General features: G+C 51.3%; 1 protein-coding gene across 1 annotated transcript in view; it reads left to right on the forward strand.

The window, feature by feature from the left end:
- The window catches only part of CR1 (complement C3b/C4b receptor 1 (Knops blood group)), a 59732-nt gene extending 46793 nt beyond the window's left edge, over positions 1 to 12939 (forward strand). Inside the window, exons 64-88 of the mRNA XM_048328348.1 lie at positions 23 to 217; positions 571 to 750; positions 846 to 1037; positions 1198 to 1297; positions 1471 to 1556; positions 2090 to 2284; positions 2779 to 2961; positions 3304 to 3483; positions 4113 to 4295; positions 4477 to 4659; positions 4752 to 4934; positions 5925 to 6116; positions 6630 to 6812; positions 7027 to 7218; positions 7464 to 7563; positions 8092 to 8177; positions 8915 to 9094; positions 9509 to 9556; positions 9764 to 9946; positions 10215 to 10397; positions 10605 to 10784; positions 11199 to 11228; positions 11372 to 11447; positions 11697 to 11781; positions 12456 to 12939. Of these exons, the coding sequence (XP_048184305.1) occupies positions 23 to 217; positions 571 to 750; positions 846 to 1037; positions 1198 to 1297; positions 1471 to 1556; positions 2090 to 2284; positions 2779 to 2961; positions 3304 to 3483; positions 4113 to 4295; positions 4477 to 4659; positions 4752 to 4934; positions 5925 to 6116; positions 6630 to 6812; positions 7027 to 7218; positions 7464 to 7563; positions 8092 to 8177; positions 8915 to 9094; positions 9509 to 9556; positions 9764 to 9946; positions 10215 to 10397; positions 10605 to 10784; positions 11199 to 11228; positions 11372 to 11447; positions 11697 to 11778 (3575 nt within the window). The 3' untranslated portion in view covers positions 11779 to 11781; positions 12456 to 12939. The remainder of the gene's footprint in view (positions 1 to 22; positions 218 to 570; positions 751 to 845; positions 1038 to 1197; positions 1298 to 1470; positions 1557 to 2089; positions 2285 to 2778; positions 2962 to 3303; positions 3484 to 4112; positions 4296 to 4476; positions 4660 to 4751; positions 4935 to 5924; positions 6117 to 6629; positions 6813 to 7026; positions 7219 to 7463; positions 7564 to 8091; positions 8178 to 8914; positions 9095 to 9508; positions 9557 to 9763; positions 9947 to 10214; positions 10398 to 10604; positions 10785 to 11198; positions 11229 to 11371; positions 11448 to 11696; positions 11782 to 12455) is intronic.
- The last annotated feature ends 918 nt before the right edge of the window (positions 12940 to 13857 follow it).

A 13857-nucleotide genomic window follows, 5' to 3' on the forward strand; every position in this document is an offset into this window, starting at 1 on the left:
GCCTTGTTCTGCCCCTCTGCAGGCATCCCTTGCATGCCACCTCCGGACATCCCCAACGGGAAGCACACGGGCACGCTGCTGAGCGAGTTCCACTACGGCACCTCGGTGAAGTACACCTGCAACCCCGGCTTCCCGCTGCACGGGGAGCCCTCCATCCACTGCACCACCCGCGACGGCAAGAACGGCGTGTGGAGCGAGCCCCTGCCGGCGTGTGGAGGTGGGGCTGGGCTGCCTGTGGGTGCAGGGACCCCCAGCAATCCTCCCAGCACTGCTGCTTCATGTTGGGAAAGACTGGGAAACTCCAGCCAGCTGGAATTCTTGCCCCAGGATTTTCAGGGCCTGAGGTGCAGCTGAGGCCAGGCAGAGTAGGGGAGGCTGGAGGGTCACCCTGCTGTCCCAGGATCCCCTTTCCCCTTGGAGATGCTTGATATTGCTGGGTGCAGGCACAACATAATCTCTAGGAAAATGATTTTCAGGCTTGTGTTTTAAAACTGCAACCCTTGGTGGCTTCTCAGCTGCACAGCTCTGCCTGAGGGCCTGTTCTGAGCACCTGCACCTCTCTTTTTTCAGTGGCGAGTTGTCCTGTCCCACAGATCCAGAATGGGAGGATCGTGGCTCCCAGGGCTGCCTACACACACAGGGACACCGTGACCTTTGAGTGTGACCTGGGCTATGCCCTACGTGGCCACAGAGAGGTCCAGTGCCAACCAAACAACGCCTGGGAGCCACCTGTGCCGGTCTGCGAGCAGGGCAAGTGTCCCAACAGGGTGTTAGCCATCCCCTGCTCTCCCAAATCTGCCTCTTCTTGGCTCTTTAACACCCGGGCTGGTTCTCTCTCCTGGCAGCTGGCTGCAGAGCCCCTGCCAGCCTGGGCTTTGCCGAGCTGAAGGAGCCCTACAGGAACCAGACAGTGTTTCCCGAGGGGAGCAGGGTGGAGTACGTGTGCCGGCCGGGGTACACCCAGCTCCCGGGGATGTCACCAGCCATCACCTGCCTCAGGAACCAGGCGTGGTCTGCAGCGCTGGAGTTCTGTAAAAGTACGTCCTACAAGCGCTGGAAAAACTGCAGTGTCAGGCTGGGCTGGTTTCCCACGTTTTCCCAGCTTTGTGGGTTTCCTTGCCTGCTCTCTGTGGTGACATCCCTGGCTGGGATGTGAGCAGCAGCTCAGGGCTACCAGAGGCTGGTGTTCCCTTCCAGGGAAGCAGTGTCCCAACCCAGGGAACCCAGCGAACGGCAGAGCTGTTGTCCTGACAGATCTCTTCTTCGGGTCCAAAATTAATTACACTTGCAACAAAGGGTGAGTCTTGCTCTGCTTCAGTTCAGCTGCCAGGTGAGAGTGAAGTGGATTTTCAGCTTTACACAACCCAGTTCCCAAGTCAGAGCTCTTGGCTGCCACTTGCAAGGGTTGTAAAGAAATCTCAAGCCAAGAAATCTCACTGTTAAATTAATTAATCCTTCTGTGTGGTCCAGGTACAAGTTGGCTGGAGGCTCCCAGAGAACTTGTGAGGTCTCTGGCACAGGTGTCTCGTGGAGTGGGGATGCTCCTGTCTGCCAACGTAAGTAGGCCACCACAACAGGCCCTTGGAGATGGTTTGTGAGATGATGTGGAACTGCTTTCAAGCCAAAGGTTTTATTACAAAAGATTTCTAAAGTCACTGAATGTGTAAAATCCTTCCTTTTCATTTTGTTGTGGATGCTTCTGAAAATGTTTTCAAAGGTCTTTTACTTATTCTGGTCCAAACAGGGAGGAAACATTACTATTTTAAACTCCCTATTAGTGGGTAAGTATTTCTCGGGGGGCATTCGTAGGAATGGTGTGGCCAGTCTCTCTCTGTGTCACCAATGGTTACAGGAAGGGAGGTGAGAATGGTCCCAGCACTCCAGACACGGGCAGCAAGGAAGTGACTCACAGGAGGGCACAGATTTTCCCTCCCACATGTGATTTTTTGCGTGCAAAGTTCGTTCCTGGAGAATTCGGGTCATTGTGTCACTGCTGAGGTGGCTTCCTCTCCATCAGTGCCCTTCCTGGGCAGTGTGTGTGCCCTGCAGCCCCTGGGCAGCGCTGAACGTCCCCTTGTACTCCCCACAGGCATCACCTGTGATCCCCCTCCGGCCATCCCCCACGGGACACACAACGGGAGCTCCAGGGACACCTTCTCCTTCGGGGACGTGGTCACCTACAGCTGTGCCTCGGGGCTGTCCCTGGCCGGGGACGCCTCCCTGTCCTGCAGCTCTGCGGACGGGCAGCGCGGCTCGTGGAGCGGGGCAGCGCCGCGGTGCCAAGGTACAGCTCTGGGCGTGCCCCCCGATCCCGGGCTGTCACCGGCACAAGGGACAGCCACGGCTGTGCTGGGACCTGCACCCGCCGACAGCTCACACGACTGATATTTATTCACAGCAGTTAACGTCAGTGTTCAAAGCAACTCGAAGAATTTACAATGCATTTTTTATCTTTTTCCTAGGCATAAAATGCTTATTTGGGTAGTGCCTTAGTGTAACATTTTTTCCTTCTTGATGCTGATGGGGAAGTCCAATTATTACTTCAGTCTTCATTACATTTTAATTTGATGTATTACTTTTGTCAAAGCTCTAAAAGCCCAGGATGTTGGCCTCTGATTGAGAACAGAGCTAAGCAAAGGTCCTGGAGAAGTTACATATCACCTTCTCCTGACTGCTTACACTTGTCTTGTCTCCCTCCTTTGCTTTCAGAAGGTTGGATTTTTGCTGTTTTCCTTGCCCTGTCCCTGTTTCTCACCCGCCTTTCCTTGTCCCTGGCAGAGGTGAGGTGCCCTGCCCCGCCGAGCATCGCCAACGGGCAGCACGGTGCTAGCCCCGGGGACAGGCACGGGCTGGGCTCGGTGGTGCTGTACACCTGCACCGAGGGGTACTCCCTGGTCGGGAACGCCTCCATCCGCTGCACGGCCGCGGGAACCTGGAGCCGGCCCCAGCCCCGCTGCCAAGGTGTGTTTGTGTGACTGTCCCTGGGCTCTTTCCTCCTTCCTGGCTCTTTGTTTGATCGCAGCAGATCAAATCTCCAGGGACAGGCAGAGGCCAGAGGTGCCACGGGCAGGAGGAGCCCCATGTGCCTCTCTGGGTTTCCCTTTCTGTCCCCACTGAGCTCAAACGATCAGGAAGAGCTGAACAATGATACTTTGTGTAAGAACAAGAGTCAGTAATGTTGAAATGCCCGTGACAGTGATGGCAAGGCTCAGCAGCAGGTGCTGTCCCTGCCCAGTGTCCCTCCACAGCCAGGATGGGTTTCACATCCCCAGCTCCTCACATCCTCGTGCTCTTCCCTTCCAGCAATTGGCTGCACCCGGCCGAAGATCGAGAATGGAAAAGTGGCTGGGTTGGAGACCACCTACAGCCTGGAGGACATCGTTGTCTTCGAGTGCAACTTTGGTTATGCCTTGAAGGGCTCTCAAGAGTCTCAGTGCAAGTTTGGGGGCAAGTGGGACCCTCCTGTCCCCACCTGTGAGAAGCGTAAGTGCAGAGGAGGGGCAGGGTGGGAGCTGATTTCTGAACCCCTGTGTGGAGGTAAAGGGGCTGCTCTCAAGGACTGGAAAGGAAAAACATGCACATATCTGTCCTTCCATCCTCATAATCCCCATTCAAACCCCGGAAGAGGCTGCCCAGGGAGGTGTGGGCGTCATCTGGCACCACCCCTGGAGGGATTTAAAAGACATGTGGATGTGGCACTAGGGCACATGGGGTAGTGGTGGGCTTCTCCAACCTAAATGATTCTGTGATTCAGACCCTTGTTAAATGGAGGGTTCTTTAAGTGAATCCTCAAAATCCAAGGAGCCAGGCTGGTGCCCGATATCATTCAAAACCCCAGAAAAACCAGAGCAAGCTGTTAGGGCCACAGATGGAAACAAACCACTGTACTGCCTAAGTTGTGAGAAACTATCATTTTCATGTCAATAAGCTCAGAAAACATGAAAGCTGGAAGGTAAGAGAAGGGTAGGATGGAAATACTATTCAGTGACAGCCCTTGTAGCTCTTGGGCAGAAGTTAATGGGAAACAACAAAGTTAAAAGGCTGCCTTACCCTACACGGGGAGTTTGTGGTACCAGCTCTTGGCTAGCTGGGACTTTTCCCCCTCCTTGCAGTGCTGCCGTGTCCTTCCCCTCCAAATATCAGAAATGGCCAGCACGACAGCAAAGGTGTGAAGGAGTTCATCCCTGGAATGTCAGTGAAGTACTACTGTGACCCGGGGTACGTCCTCACTGGGAAAACCACGGTTTCCTGTTTGCCATCGGGATCCTGGAGCATCCCTTACCCCCGGTGTGAAGGTGAGCTGTAAATGCTGTTACCCACAGTGGAAAGGGAGTCGCTGCAGTAGGTGGATGATCACTGTAGTGATCACAGTGACCACAGTGCCTCCCCTGAACTGTGACCTCGCCAACCCAAAGGGGACCCCTCAGCTCTGGCAGCTGCTTCCCCAGCCCGAGCTCTGCTGCTTTTCCCTCCCAGTGATCACCTGCACCAGCCCCAGCATCAAGGATGGAGAGGTGGCTGAAGGCCAGAGGGCCGTGTACCGCCCTGGGGACAACGTCACCTTCCAGTGCCACCCAGGCTTTGTGCTGAGGGGCAGCCGCAGGGCCAAGTGCCAGCCCGACAGCCGCTGGGTGCCCGCGGTCCCCACCTGCCATCCAGGTGAGCCAGGTGTGACAGGCTTTGCTGTGGTACAGGTGATCCACCTCCAGGTAAAATCCCTAAAACTCTGCTCTCTGCTCCTGCCCCGGCAGTGCCGCTCTGCCCGCCGCCCCCCGTCATCGCCCACGCCACGCTCAGCGCCGAGCCGGGGACAAATTTCACCAGCGGCACCTCCGTGAGCTACAGCTGCCAGCCCGGCTTCTCCCTGCTCGGGGACCCCTCCATCCTCTGCACGGCCTGGGGCAACTGGAGCCTTCCCTATCCACGCTGCGCAGGTGGGGCTGGCTCAGCATCCATCCCGTGCCGGGCTCAGCATCCATCCCGTGCCGGGCTCAGCATCCATCCCATGCCAGGCTCAGCATCCATCCCGTGCCAGGCTCAGCATCCATCCCGTGCTGGGCTCAGCATCTGTCCCATGCCAGGCTCAGCATCCATCCCGTGCCGGGCTCAGCATCCATCCCGTGCTGGGCTCAGCATCCATCCCGTGCCAGGCTCAGCATCCATCCCGTGCCGGGCTCAGCATCCATCCCATGCTGGGCTCAGCATCCATCCCATGCTGGGCTCAGCATCCATCCCGTGCTGGGCTCAGCATCCATCCCGTGCCAGGCTCAGCATCCATCCCGTGCTGGGCTCAGCATCCATCCCATGCCGGGCTCAGCATCCATCCCATGCCGGGCTCAGCATCCATCCCGTGCTGGGCTCAGCATCCATCCCGTGCCGGGCTCAGCATCCATCCCGTGCCAGGCTCAGCATCCATCCCGTGCCAGGCTCAGCATCCATCCCGTGCTGGGCTCAGCATCCATCCCGTGCTGGGCTCAGCATCCGTCCCGTGCCAGGTTCAGCCTGGATCAGGCAAACTTGCCAGCCTGCAGGATTGCATGGTACAGAGGGAGCCACACACAGGAGCTATGTTCACTTTGGTGGCACTGGGAATAAGCTGGTGGCATTGCTCAAGTTTCCCAAAAGGAGGCAGGCTTGGGTGCTCTAAATACTGAAATTAAAGATTTCTGTGCTCTACAGCCCAAAGATGTGTGAAGGCACCATGCTGGCCATATTTGGGGGGGCATTGTTTTATTTAGGGGTTTTTTTAAGAGCATATAAATCGGTGCCTGTGTCCTTACATGTTGAGTGCTACTTGATGCAGACTACACAGAAGATATATTAATAACTTGGAGTTCAGCAGTGCCTATCAAAGCACCTGTTTCTCTTTAGCTGCATTTCACAGCCAAGGACATAGTTCTCATGCCCATTTTGTTTCTTGGCAGCCGGTTGTGGCACACCAACACCGATGTTATTTGCTGAGCTAAGTGAGGAATATAAAAATCAGACTGAGTTTCCTGTTGGGATGACTGTGAACTACACTTGTCGGCCTGGATACGTGCAGCAGCCACAGATATCACCAACCATCACATGTCTTGAAAACCTAACGTGGTCTGAAGCCCAGGAGTTTTGCAAACGTAAGTTTTGCAGATGCTTCTAATTTGTTTAAGTTGTTGTGCGATGAAGCCTTGTGATTTCTCCTTTACTGCTCCCTCCTCTGGAGGGTTTGGGCAGACTCCTGAAAACAGTGACTCTTCTCCTATGACACTGGGTTAAAGAAGTGTAAAATCAGCTCATCTCAACCCCTGCCATGGCATGGACACCTTCCACCATCCCAGGCCGCTCCAAACATGTCCAGGGGCGGCACAGCCACAGGAGCTCTGGGCACCCTCACAGGGTCTCCCCACCCTCACAGAGAGGAATTCCTTCCCAATCTCCCATCCAGCCCTGCCCTCTGGCACTGGGAAGCCATCCCCCTTGTCCTGTCCCTTCAGACCCTTGTCCAAAGTCCCTCTCCAGCTCTCCTGGAGCCCCTCTAAGATCTCCCCAGAGCCTTCTCCTCTCCAGCCTGAACAACCCCAACTTCCCCAGCCTGTCCCAGCATCTCGGCCTTGCCCTTTTCTCAGTTCTGTTTTGTCCTCTCTCTTTAGTGCTGCAATGCCCTTCACCTCCAAATATTGACAAAGGAAACCACGACAGCCAGGACTTGGAGGTGTTCCCCGCTGGGATGGTTGTGAACTACAGCTGTGACCCTGGCTACAGCCTGCTGGGAGCGGCATCCATCTACTGCACCGACTCTGGCAACTGGAGCCTCCCTGTCCCTCAGTGTGCAGGTACACTGCAGTTCTAAGGTTGGACTTACGGATAGCCTGGGAGTTTCTGCCTGTAGGACTCATCCTCACCCTTCCCAAAATTCTGAATCCTTCACCCTCCCCTTTTTTTCCCCATTTTGCACGTAAATTTATATCTGTACATACCCAAAATGCATTTTAAAACAACTTTTGTCGTTGACACCCCCGTTTCTCCCTATGTTTTCTCCCCTGATAGGTGGCTGTGGTGCACCTCCAAACCTCACCTTTGCTGAGCTAGCCAAGGAATACAAAACTCAGCTGAAATTTGCTGTTGGAGACACTGTGCGCTACAGCTGCCGGCCGGGACACTCGAGACGCCACAGAATGCCCCAAACTCTGACTTGCCTCCAAAACCACACGTGGTCTGAAGCCCCAGAGTTCTGTACAAGTGAATAGCTCCATCAGTTTGGTGTTGCTTGTTGGAAATTGTCTATTTTGTGGGTTTCTTAGAGCAATTTTTGAAGAACAGATTTGTACATGGCTTTACTTGTCACATGGTCTGGGCCGCTTTGGGCCTTTTCAAAATCGCAGCTTTATTGGTGTCAGAGCATGGACAGAACCTTAAGATACCTTCTCATAGTGTGTTACACAACTGCAAGGGAGGAGTTTAAACTCAGCCTTGTTCTTTCCCAGGGAAGCAATGTAAATACCCAGAAACCCCCAAGAACGGCAGAGTTGTTGTTCTGACTGATCTCCTTTTTGGGTCAACCGTGAGCCACGCGTGTGAGGAAGGGTGAGTCGCACGCTGCCTTTGCTGACTCCGTGTCTGAGTTTGGTGCTGGGTAAAGGATCAGAGCCTGCTCCTCTGCACATCTGTTCTCCCACAGCAGACCAGAATTGGAATTTTGGTTCTAATTTCGCCACAGTTGCCTGCTCCAGAGAGGGAGAACTGTCTCATTTTTCCCTCATGTGCTCAATAGATTAATTTGCAAACCAGTTTCAGTTTTCCTTCTCAGAGGGCCTCGAGCAGGAGCTGGGAGTGGGATCAAGCCCGTGCTGCAAGGAGGCTCCAGCCTTTGGAAATCAGTTGGGTCCTGATTTAGCACCTGACCAACCTAACCCAGCGTTTTTGGGATCAGTGTTGCTCCTCCTGGATCTGGGAAGAAGGAACTTGGTGTCCTTCATTCCCATGTGTCAAACCAGCAGAGGGACCTTGGTGATCAGCTGGAATCAGGAGGCTGCAGAAAGAATCCTCTGGGGAGTGCAAAATCCAAGCTGAAGGACTTGGTATGAGCTGATATTTCTCTCTCTGTGCCTCCAGGTACAGACTGGTTGGACAGTCCCACAGGAGATGTGAGGTTTTGGGACGAGATGTTGCATGGACTGGTTCGCCTCCCACCTGTCAGAGTAAGTAGGTCACCACTAGATTGGGGCCAGAATTCCCAAATTAAGTCCTTGAAATGAAAAAGCATTTCCTTTAAATAAATAGAACTAGAGGAATAATACTATTAAAGTATAATACTCCTCTGGGACAGTTTTTTTTTTATGCTTGCATGTTTGGTTTCTTCTAAAAATCTTCCAGATGTAAGCTTTTGATCTGTCACAGCAATGCAGACTGGAGAGCTGTGACATGCCTGCAGGGACTTGTCCCTTTTGTTTCACAAGCATACATAAGAAATCAAGGAAGAAAAGTGTTTTGTAGTAGAAGAGAGGGTTTTTGAGTAAGATTGAAGTGGAATCTTCCAAATCCTGTACTGTTACCCAAAGCACAGGGATGTTTTGCAGGGGTTGATCATTGCAATTAGTCTTTCCTTCAGATGGAATTGCTTTGGAAGGCACGAAGTTGGGACAGTAAAGCATTCGTGAGAATGACAGTACTGACAGATTTCTACCCCATTTCATGTATTTATTAGACTGTATTTGTACCATTCTGTTTATAGGCACAAAAGTATGTTTATATAAATAACACTGTGGTACCCTTACAGCACCTGAAAGAACTAAAACCCCTCAGTTCTTGAAATTCTTTTCTGAGCTTCTAAGTAGTACCAGTGAAACTCCTCTGAGCACACTGAGAATGGACTTTAGGATGTGTTAACTACAACATCACAAGGCTTTGCATCCCTAAATAGCAATTTCTCTTTCAGGGGTGGTGTGCCCAGTCCCACAGATCCACAACGGGAGAGTGATTGGCCCTAAGTCCCTCTACACCTACAAGGACTCTGTCACCTTTAAGTGCCGCAGGGGCTTCACCTTGCGGGGCCACTCCACCTCCCAGTGCCGAGGGGACAGGAGGTGGCACCCACCCGTACCTGTCTGTGAGAAGGGTAAGAATCAGCGCTTGGGCTTGTCAGGATTGCACATTCCTCCTGGTTCCTCCTGCCCACTCACCAAAGCCAAGGTTGCTTTTATTTTTCCCGTTTGCCCCAACTACTTTAATGAGAAAGCAGAAATTTTTCCTTTCATTTATGCCTCTCTTCACATGCAGGAGATGAGCCAGGGCTTGGGTAATGCTGTAAGTATTGGCACGATTTGCACTTTCTCACACTGCTAGTTGCAATCCATAATCCACATTCTCTTCATTCCCTGGAAGTGAGGAATTTGGTAGCTTCAGGACACTGACAATCAGAGAGGAGTGAATTTTTTCCTGGAAACGTAACATCAGGATGATGGGGAATGAAGGTCAATTTGTGCATTTTATTTGCTCAATCACATTTTTAAACTCTTAATGCTGCATCTAGATGGAGTGGCAGAACGTTATCACCATCCTGATACCACAACAAAGCCAGGTAGGTCTCTCACCTGAAGAGGCGAGATTTGATTTACTAATCTCTAACTCCGTCTCCCAACCTGTCCTGCGTTTCTGAGGGAACTTTGCAGAGCGCTGGGCAGGGCTGTTGGAGTCAGCGCTGTGGGAGAGAGCGTTCAGCCTTCCCTGCAAGATTTCCCTCTTGCCCCTCTGAGCTCTGTTTTGACCTGCACATCTCTGTTTTCAGTGCTGCACTGCTCCAAGCCTGCAGATATCACCCACGGGTCTTTCCGTGGCCCAGCAAAAGCAGTTTTTACTCCGGGAACATCTGTAAACTACATCTGTGAGCATGGCTTCTCTCTCCTGGGGACAGCATCCATTTCTTGCACACCATCTGGAGCCTGGAGCCATCCCCCTCCGGTCTGCCAAGGTGTGTGTGGCTGCAGAGAGCTAAGAACAAAGGACATTTAACAAGTCTTGCCTTAGGGGAAGGTTTGTAGAAGGTCTAAATCTGGGTACAGAATGTGTGACAAGAACAAGCTCAAGTTTTTAGCCTTTCCAAGGCCTGCTGGAGTTACAGGGGTCTGAGTTGCTGAGTCCAGGGGAAGAAAATCAAAGGGAACAGTCAAGGCTGCAGAGGGACAATGTCCCAGTCACTCCTTCAGCATCCCGTTGTTTGTCTCTCCCTGACTTTCCAGTTGTGAAATGTCTGCAGCCTCCAAACATCAGCAATGGGAGGCTCAAAGGCAACACCTCTGACACCTTTCCCTATGGAGCCGCTGTATCCTACAGCTGCGATCCTGGTTATTCGCTGGTTGGGAATGCTTTCATCAACTGCACGGTGTCGGGAGCCTGGAGCCAGCCCCTCCCTCAGTGCAAAGGTGAGTCTGTGCTTCCTTTGTTGTTTGGAATCTCACGTGGGATTGAGGCACTTCTGCAGCCACAAAGAAAGGAATTATCCTGCGGAATAAGAATTCATTCCTGGCTACACTCGGAACTCAAGAGCAATGTCCTAAATAACCCACAGCTGTGTTTCACGTATTTTGTGTTTCCTCTAAATGTCCTCCTTCTATTGCTTCCAATTTCAGAGATCAGATGTGAATTCCCGGATATCCAAGGTGTTAAAAGAGCCATTAAAGGAAATACTTATCGCTCTGGGACTAACATTACTCTTGAGTGTGAAGATGGTTACATGCTGGAAGGCATCAGTCACACCCAGTGCCAAGAGGATTTCAGCTGGGACCCTCCCGTGCCAGCCTGTAAACTGAGTGAGTGGAACTGGAACGAAGCAAAGATCAAACAGAAACATGTAAATGCATTTTAAACATGCAAATACCTATCTGCGTTTAAAAAGAAGTGTATAAAGGTGTGGTTTTAAGAAATCTGGTGTTGTGGGTCTTAGCAGGGTCTCTTGTGAGACCCTGGCACAGGGAAGCTGTGGCTGCCCCTGGATCCCTGGCAGTGTCCAAGGCCAGGCTGGACAGGGCTTGGAGCAGCCTGGGATAGTGGAAAGTGTCCCTGCCCATGGCAGGGGACTGGAACTGGATGAGCTTTAAACTCCCTTCAACCCAAACCATTCCATGATTCTAAAAAGTTTGTCGGTAAAGCAATTAGGGACAGTTGAGAAATGCTGTATTTTGGTAGAACAATCTTCTGATTTTTCTGTTTTTCCTTCCCTCCAGCATCCCCCAAGTCTGGGTCAGTGGGCCTAGGTAAGCAGCTTACAAACATTTTGCATTTGAGGTCAGTGGCTCAGGGGCACAGGCTCCCTCTGCTTACCTGGCAGACACACCCTGTTGTGTATTTCGGGTGCTTTACACACACGGTGAAAATAACCCGGGCTCTTCTCCCTCAGGAGTGGCAGCCGCGGCAGTTGTGCTGCTCCTGGGGGCAGGCGTTGTCTGGAAAATCATTTCCAAGCAGAAGGAAGGGTAAGGCTCGTTTGTTCCTATCATTTGCTGCCAAGTCCCAAGCTTTGTACACTTGATAACACTTGAAATATTTGCCTCAGTGTGCTTAGGCCTTATTAATTTTTTACCTTCAGCTTAGGCTCGCAAATGATAGAATTGGGAATCCATGGCGTGGTTGTGTCATTTTATGTCAAGCTTTTCTTTCCTAAAGGAAACCAATGTGAGTGTTCTTTTACAAAGCAACTCACTGTTCTCTTCTTTTTCACGTAGCTATTATCGTACGTATGAAAACTATAATTGCAGAACCCCCCTGAACCCAGCAACTGAACAGAAAGGCTCATGTCTCCCATAGGAGGTATGGATTTCTATTCCTCTACATAAAATATCAGTTACAGCTGCAATAACTGCATTGTCACTTGTTTACATTGCTGACTACATTGTCTCCTTCAGTCACTATTTTCCTAATACAGTCGTTTAAGTAGAAACCTCTTTCCCCTCCATCTTCTGATAGAATAATTTCTTTTGCTGAATAAAAGACGTTTTAAACATATTGGGGCTTTAAAACATCCTATTTCTTTCCGACACCACCCTCAATGCGTGGCTTTCCTTTTCTATAATCTGGATGGAAGGTGTGCACAGGTCAGACTTCCAGACCAGCCCTTGCTGCTGACATAAAGCTGCTTTTAATTTGCACAGATGATGAAAAAAATGGAAAAAGCTGTAGTAGAGTCAGAAAAGGATACTGAACTGGGTTTGGGGGGTTTTTTATTGCTTTCACATTTACTACAATGGTATTTTTACTTACAGGTGAATCTACTTTCTGTGGTGGATCTGTTGCAGCCAACGGTGTTGGCAGCACTTTGCCTACAAAGAGGCATGTGCAAACAATAGCTCTTTTGGGTTTTTTCCGTGATTTCTTTGAAACAAAGCATTTCCCAGAAATCCCCTCCTCCCTCTCTGGGTGGTGATGGAATCTCTACACAACAGGAAAGCTCTGATGATAACACCAGGATATCATCTCTTTCCTAGGCTGGGCGTCCCTGCTGCTGCTAACCGGGCCCTGGGCTCCTTCCCCGCAGCGAGGAAGCGCTGCTCACGTGGAGACTGGAATTCTTTGGCCAAAAAAAGGGCATTTTACTGTAAATCTTTAACGCTCTTCTGCTCCCAGTAGTTTCTGTAAGGATCTAATGAGGCTCAGACTGCACACAGTGCAGATGCTGCCTCAGAGGGAATTCTGTGCACTGCTCCTGATGAAGAATATTTCCTTTATTCCCAAAAAACTGGATAACCAAGTGGATAACCCCAAGCTGTGGTAGGGAGAAACCATGTGTAATGTACTGACCATAACCCCCTCTCCCTGTCTCCCTGTGCCCACCAAAACAGGGGTGGAAGTCACCACGTGTTAATTAATATCTTAATTACAGCTGTATTTACATCTTTATTTCCTTCCAGAAATGCTTATGTGCAGTGTTCCTTTACCAATGCTTAACCTAATAAAAGCTGATGATGACAATTCTGTGTCTTCTAGGTCTATCTAGAACTTTAAGTAATTTCTGCTGTTCTGTTAAATTTTGTGGCTGTTCTATTTTAATGCTGCTCCGCCACACACGGGCTTGAACTTCCAAAGGCAAGCAGCCCTGCACAGGGGTGTCCATCCTGAGCTGGCTGTTATTTTTAATTAATCACCGTAGGTGTTCAGATCTTGGCAGGTGCACAACTAAATACACTTTGATTTTTTCCCCTCTTTCCTTGAGCTGCCCAGGAAAGGGTTTGATCTTCTCGCACCCGGGGCTGTAATGCACTGAGGGTGTTCTAGAAGGTGGAATATGCCCACATATTCAAGATTACTTTAAGTCAGGGCGTTTTTTGGCGGAAGATCTTTTTGTACCTAAGATCCTAATCCATAAAAAAAGGAGATGTAATGATTGGAACAGGCAGGAGCATCCCTTAGCCAAGGACATCCCCGAGTGAACACGTTTTGAGGATGAAGTAAATCAAGGTGCTGATACGTGTCTAGGTGTACACCGCTAATTTGGCAAGATGATCTGGGTCCGTGTATCCTACAGCTGGACTAGGTTCATTATCCTGCTAAAAACCACACTTTCGGGTCAAACATATCCTGCTAAAAACCACACTTTCGGGTCAAACACAGCCCTCCCCGAGCATGCGTGGACCTGAGCCGGGATTGCGCCATTAGTGTGCAAATTAACTCATCACAACAGCGCGGCTGTGCTCGGAAACCGACCTAACCCTGCACTCCTGCGTGCAGTAACGGCACCGAGAGCCGGGGCTGCGGAACGTGGACGAGCACCGGAGCAAATGTGCGAGCTGTGTCCGAGCCGTGCCCCGGCCCCACAGAGCCGCGGAGGGCGGGCGCGGCCATGGCGCCTCGCGCTGCGGGCGGGGCGGGCCGCGCATGCGCACCCGGCCC

This window comes from Corvus hawaiiensis, chromosome 24 (assembly GCF_020740725.1).
Source record: "Corvus hawaiiensis isolate bCorHaw1 chromosome 24, bCorHaw1.pri.cur, whole genome shotgun sequence".
In the NCBI taxonomy this organism is placed as follows: domain Eukaryota; kingdom Metazoa; phylum Chordata; class Aves; order Passeriformes; family Corvidae; genus Corvus; species Corvus hawaiiensis.